General features: G+C 36.6%; 1 protein-coding gene across 1 annotated transcript; it reads left to right on the top strand.

Moving 5' to 3' along the window:
• The first annotated feature begins 916 nt into the window (after window positions 1–916).
• Window positions 917–4,636, top strand: LOC145136537 (receptor-like protein kinase 7). The gene is made up of 2 exons (XM_079070660.1): window positions 917–3,565; window positions 4,137–4,636. Exons 1-2 carry the CDS (start codon window positions 1,006–1,008, stop codon window positions 4,511–4,513), a joined length of 2,937 nt encoding a protein of 978 aa, XP_078926786.1. The 5' UTR covers window positions 917–1,005; the 3' UTR covers window positions 4,514–4,636.
• Window positions 4,637–7,090: the final 2,454 nt, after the last annotated feature.

Here is a 7,090-nt window from a genome sequence, read left to right as displayed (position 1 = left end):
GAGGATATTATTCCAAACTCCACCACCACCCTTCACCACATCATCCCCTTGCGTCCCAAATTGAATCCCGTGAGGTTTTTGGAATTGTGAGGGTCTGCAATCAAGTCCTACAAGAGAGGTTTTTGGAATTGTGAGGGTCTGTGACCATCCTTCCGGTGGATGTTTACGCTGTTTTTTTGTGTGGGTTTACTGGATCGATCATGGCCTACTAGTGAAAGATGAAGAAGATTTTGAGGCTAAAACATAGGAAAATCAAATACACACAAATCGATTTCTGGGGAAGAAGAACAAACCTAAAAAAACCGAAGCTTGTGTGTTTTTTTTTTTTTTTTTTTTGGCTATATGTGTTTATGAAAGATGTGGAAAGAGTGAAGGATTTTTTTCATTTTCATTTTCTTTCTTTTCTAATAAAAACTAAACCAAGAACGTAACCTTTTCATGTCCACTGCGTAGTGTTATGTTAAAAAATTGAATTTATACTTTTTAACATAGCCGACAAAGGATGGATTCTAGATGCAGACATCATAAAAGCAAGCAAATCCTCCGTGTGCTAGTTAGTCAACACTGGATGGCGGCTATTGGGGTCAAACAGCCTTTAAAATGTCGTTCCAACTTCCAATCATTGAGATTTAAAGAAAATATTTATCTTAGAATGTCTAGAACTGTAATTAAATATTCATCTAATCAAGCGATGCATACTGAATCTTCTAAAAAAAATATAATCAAGCTATTTTTGAGAATTTATGATAATATATTTTCATTAATTTTAACTTTGTTTTGGTTAAATAATTATTCATCAACAATTTTTTTTAATATGAATAATTTTATTAGAAAGATAAGTTAGAAAGCTTCGTGCCATATATTGCTTCAAACATGTGAACTGATCAGGAAACTTCCCCCCCCCCCCCCCCCCCCCCAATGACAACAAACGCCTCCTTCAAGATTGCGTTCCCATTTCTGCCTTGTCAAATGGATTGACTCAAAACTATCCTAACTACGGCCGGAATGTCGTCGGAACCCATCACCGGTGATCACCGTTTTATCCTCTTCCTTCTACCTCTTCTTTGCTTCATAGTTCACTCTTCTTCCCAATCTGACCAACGTCAAATTCTTCTCAAATTCAAATCTACCCTCCAAAATTCAAACTCAGAAGTGTTTAATACATGGAATGGAAAAACACCCATCTGCAATTTCACAGGTATCGTCTGCAACTCCGATGATTTGGTGAAAGAAATCAATCTTTCGCAGCAACAACTCGCCGGAACTCTTCCGTTTGATTCAATATGTTCTCTGAAATCGCTACAGAAAATCTCCCTCGGAGCAAATCATTTGTATGGAACAATCAGCACCCATATATCAAATTGCACCAATTTGGAGTACCTTGATTTGGGGGATAATTCCTTCTCCGGCGAAGTCCCTGATTTATCTTCGTTAACCCAGCTCAAGTTCTTGAATTTAAACCTCAGTGGATTTTCAGGGTCGTTTCCATGGAAATCGATCAAAAATCATACGGGTCTCACTTTCTTGAGTTTAGGAGACAACCCTTTTGATAGAACTCCCTTCCCTTTGGAAATATTAAAGTTCCGGCAGCTATACTCTCTTTATCTTTCAAACTGTAGTATTGAAGGGAAAATCCCGGAAGAAATCGGAAACCTCAGTTTATTAGAAAGCCTTGAGATCTCCGATAGTTATCTCGTCGGAGAAATTCCGGTGGGAATCACGAAGCTAACGAAGCTTCAGATGCTTGAGCTCTACAACAATCAACTCTCCGGGATTCTTCCAGTTGGGTTAAGTAACCTCGTAAATCTTGCAGAGTTTGATGTTTCGACTAACAATCTTGAAGGTGATTTATCGGAGTTACGAAACTTGACAAAAATGGAATCTTTACAGTTGTTTGAAAACAATTTTTCGGGAAGAATTCCTGAAGAATTCGGAGAATTCAAGTTTTTAACGCAATTCTCAATCTACGATAACAAGTTCACTGGAGAACTCCCTGCAAAAATTGGTTCGTGGGCTGACTTTGAATACATCGACGTGTCACAGAACTTCTTGACTGGTCCAATTCCATCTGACATGTGCAAAATGGGAAAAATGGAGAAACTTCTGATGCTTGAAAACAACTTCACCGGCGGCTTTCCGGAGACTTATGCAGATTGTTCTTCCTTGCTTCGAATTAGAGTGAGCAATAATTCACTTTCCGGTAGAGTTCCTGATGGGATTTGGAGTTTGCCGAATATAGGTATGATTGATCTTGCAATTAATCAGTTTGAAGGTCAAGTCGCACCAAATATTGGTGAAGCAAAGTCGTTGACGCAGCTTTATCTAGCTAACAATCGGTTTTCCGGTCAACTGCCGGTGGAAATATCGAACGTTTCAACTCTGGTGGAAATTGAGCTGGTTTCAAATCAATTTTCCGGTGAAATTCCGTCAAGAATTGGTAACTTGAAGAAGCTAAGTAAACTTCATCTACAATATAACATCTTCTCTGGTGCTATTCCGGAGTCTTTGGGTTCATGTGTCTCTCTTGATGAAATAAACCTCGCCGGAAATTCATTCTCTGGTGAAATTCCGGCAACTCTTGGTTGTTTACCGACTTTGAACTCTCTAAACCTATCGGGTAACAAACTCTCCGGAATGATTCCGGCGAGGTTATCATCATTGAAGTTGAGCCTCATTGACTTGTCAAACAACATGTTGATTGGAAGAGTGCCGTCGGCTCTGTTATTGGTGGCTTACAATGGCAGTTTTGCCGGAAATCCAGGGTTATGTGCTGACGGAAGTAAAGATCTCCGGCAATGTTCACCGGTTTCCAACAACTCCGATCACTTAAAAGTGGCGGTATATTGCTTCATAGCCGGTGCACTTCTCCTGGTGTTGTCCTTATCATGTTTCCTGTTCATGAAGCTCCGGCAACATGACCACAAAGATCCAATCAACCGGGGTTATTCATGGGATGTAAAAAAGTTTCATGTTCTCAATATTAATGAGGATGAAATACTTAAATCTCTCAAACAAGAAAATATAATCGGGAAAGGCGGCTCCGGGAACGTCTACAAGGCGGTTTTGGGGGGCGGCGAACAACTCGCCGTGAAACACATGTGGAAGTTTGTACCGGATTCCGGTGGCCGGAGTAGTGCGGTGATATTACCGAAAGGGAAAAGCCGGTGGCCGGAGTATGAGGCGGAGGTGGCGGCTTTGAGTTCACTCCGACACATGAATGTGGTGAAATTGTATTGTTGTATCTCGAGTGAGGACTCGAATTTGTTGGTATATGAGTATATGCCAAATGGGAACTTGTGGGACCGGTTACATACATATAAGAAGATTGAAATGGATTGGAATGTACGATATGAGATCGCGATGGGGGCTGCAAGGGGGTTAGAGTACCTACATCATGCTTGTGATAGACCAGTGATACATCGGGATGTGAAATCGAGTAATATTTTGTTAGATGAGGAGATGAAGCCAAAAATAGCCGATTTTGGTCTAGCAAAAATTGTGCAAGCAGAAAAGGTTATGGATTCGACTCATGTTATTGCCGGAACACATGGTTACATCGCTCCTGGTAAGTTTTTTTTATATCTTTTATGTCATATATGTAATGTCATCCTCCTTTAATTTATTCCCATTACAACATTATGTTTTGAAATTACCCTGGTTATATAGCAATTTAATTAAATTACAAATCAATTTTTACTAATATTAAAAGATTGATGTTTCAATTTATAATGTTCTAATAAAAACAATTGAAAACACCATCTTAAAATTAGGTAGATTTTTCAAAACATAACGATTTAACTAGATTTTTTTTAAAATAAAATGTTTCTATCGAAATGAACGAAAATAGGATTATGTAGTACGTAAATAACTGAAAGTACATTGTTATTTATTGTATTTATTTTTCTTTTTTATGGTCAAATTGATTTCTTTAACATTTTCATTTATTTCTCTTCAAGAATATAGATACACTTGTGGACACAAGAGTCATGTATAGATTTTATGCAAGTAAAATGTATAATAATAAAAAAGTTGGATGTAATAATACACAAATAAATGAAAGCATATGACTACTTCTTGTCTTAATCCCTTATTACCAAATCGATTCATTTTCATATTTACGTTAATTTCTCCTGCAGAATATGGATACACATGTAACGTGACAGAGAAAAGTGATATCTATAGTTTTGGCGTTGTTCTCATGGAGTTAGTAACGGGTAAAAAGCCCGTGGAACCCGAATTTGGTGAAAACAAGGACATAGTTTATTGGGTTCATAATGAAATGAGAACAAAAGATAATTTGATCGGATTAGTGGACCCTAACATTTCAAAAGATGTGAAGGAAGAGGCTGTTAAAATGTTGAGCATTGCAGTTCATTGCACGATGAAGATACCGACATTGAGACCTTCAATGAGGATGGTGGTGAAAATGTTGGAAGAAATCGAGCCTAACTCGCTTATCAATGTAGTGATCGATAAAGTGGGCGAAAACGTCATTTCACAACATAAAAATTGAATTTTGTATATGTAAGAGTTAGAATGAACGATAAAACGGTGATCATAGACATGTATGATCACCGTTATTTTTTTTGCAGTTGTATTATATAGTCTTCTAGTAAATTTTCCCTCGTGTAAGTAATGTTATTTTCTTCTATAAGTAAGGTTATTTTCTTCTACAAAATAATGTAAACTCAAGCATAAATAACTACGACATCATTGTTTTGAAAAAATATTATTTATAATTGCTATTGTTAACTGAGGCATCAAAAAAATTTCTACTATGTATTTACTATAAAGAGTTAGTTTCAAGCAAAAAAAAACATGTACTTTTTTATCCGTTTTTGCCTGTAAGCGTTCAACTAATTCGATAGATAAAAAGTGATTAAAAACATCAAGTTGCTTTATCGCAATACTAAATATATACTATGACTTTTTTCAAAAACGGATAAAAAATGAGTTTTTTTTATTTTTTTATTTATGAGTTTTTTTTATTTTTTATTTTTTTATTTTAACCACCTTAGACAACCCAAGAAAAAAAAAGTTATTCTCCACTCAAGTCCCTACAATTTGACGTGGAATTAACCCTACTATAAAATCTGAGACATGCCAAAAGTATTGGGAAACCATGTATCGAATTAAACGTTAAGATCACTTAAAAGACCAATGATGATTGAATGATTACTATACTAAATTGCCAAAAGAAAGTCAAACAAAAATGTTTTTAGGTTCATAACATATCAAAACCTGTCACTATGTAGAATTGTAGATATGTCCACTTCTAAACTTCATTTTCTTGACAAATGAGGCTTTTTTTCAACGTAAGTTTGGTGGGAATTTAGATTCAAGCTTGATTCCAAAACATGGACAATTTAGTTAATTTAAACTCTTAACTTATTTTCAATGTATGCAAATATGGGGAAATTACTTGTATAAGAGGAAGTGCATTATTGAAAAAGTTAATAAAACAATTATAATTTATAATAATATCAAAATTCTAAATTGGGCTTCAAAAAGGTCTAACATTATCATTGCTCAAGAAAGTGAAACTGATTGGTGCCTTTAGCTATTTCAAAGGGTGGCCCGAATGATTGACCCCGAAAATACCATAATTACACTTTATAGCAAATGAACTTTGTGTGAAAGGAAAGTTGATACAAAGTCAATCATGAACATGTGAACTTGCAGCAATATAGGCCTACCACCACTTTACTTGAATTATCTTCCACCCCTTTAGGTAGTCATTTTATCTTCTAATATAAGTTAATTTCATCTTTCAAGCCATTTGAAAGTGAAGAATCTGAATTTCTTGTTGATTGTGCCCCTTTTAAGTTTGTTATCTTCTAGTAGTATATGTTTTAAAAACCGGTTTTTTAGTTGAACTGGTATGGTGACCGGTTCAATCGTTTCAACGAGTGGTTCAATCGGTAACCAAGAATTTTCATACATCTGGCGGTGGTATGCGTCGGCCTTCGAGTTGTATATACTTTTAAAGCATTCAATTTTCTTTGGAAATGAGTTGTTTTCTAATGGACTAAGTGAAATCCAACTATACAAGTCCAATAAACCGGTTCAAACGAGTTTTTACATGTTCAACCCGGTTTTAAAAAGAAACTGTCCGGTTTGATCCGGTCTAGAATTTGACATAAAACCAGTCGTTATTGAACCGTTCTATAAGGATATGATTTGTGAATCTCCAATAATCTGGAGTATTGTATATTGCACGATATATATAGTTTTACAGAGTACAAAATATCAAAATTTTAAATACAACAAGATAATCTTATCAAGTAGAGATAGATAAGTCCTTGGGTATTGATAAGATAGACTTATCGTTAATACCCCCCGTCAAGATGGAATGTGGTGGTCCAACACACAGCTTGGAGCGAAAGTATTCAAAGAGAGGACGAGGAAGGCTTTTGGTAAAAAGATCTGCCACCATCTGTGTAGTAGGAATGAACCGAGTGTGCAATTTGCCAGAAGTAACCAACTCTCTCACGAAATGATAATTAAGATCAATGTGTTTAGCACGTTTATGAGAAACTGGGTTTTGACTCAGAAAAATTGCACTCTTGTTGTCCGAATATAATAAAGGCAGTGAAGAAACAGGGATATGAAGCTCACGCAAGAGATGAGTAATCCAAATAACTTCAGATGTCGTGTTTGCCATAGCTCGATATTCGGACTCACAGGTCGAACGGGACACAGTAGGTTGCTTTTTAGCACTCTAAGAAACAAGATTACCACCAAGAAAGATCGAATAGCCATACGTGGAGCGTCTAGTGTCAGTGCATCGAGCCCAGTCTGCATCAGAGTAAGCAAAAAAAGGAATAGTGGGTGACCGCTTGTAAGTAAGACCATATGCCACAGTGCCCCTTACATACCATAAGATGCATTTTACAGCTTGGAAGTGAGCCATGGTTGGTGCATGCAGGAATTGACTGACCTGGTTGACAGCATAAGAAAGGCCAGGACGAGTAATCGTTAAATACTGCAAGGCACCAACCAAAGAGCAATAGAGAGTTGGATCATGAAATGGTTCTCCAGAAGCAATAAGTGGTTCAGATGTGGCAAGATGAGTGTAAACCGGTTTCCC

This window comes from Lactuca virosa, chromosome 9 (genome assembly GCF_052849685.1).
Source record: "Lactuca virosa cultivar CGN04683 chromosome 9, Lactuca_virosa_CGN04683_v6, whole genome shotgun sequence".
Lineage (NCBI taxonomy): Eukaryota > Viridiplantae > Streptophyta > Magnoliopsida > Asterales > Asteraceae > Lactuca > Lactuca virosa.
The sequence above is the reverse complement of the archived record's forward strand: the minus strand, read 5'-3'. Positions and strand labels throughout refer to the sequence as shown.

What these genes read in the sequence shown, in the direction of transcription:
- LOC145136537 (XM_079070660.1), top strand. Translation starts at nt 1,006, where the DNA reads ATGTCGTCGGAACCCATCACCGGTGATCACCGTTTTATCCTCTTCCTT. An exon ending in ACATGGTTACATCGCTCCTG is followed by an intron (nt 3,566 to 4,136) that starts GTAAGTTTTTTT and finishes TTTCTCCTGCAG; the next exon opens with AATATGGATACACATGTAAC.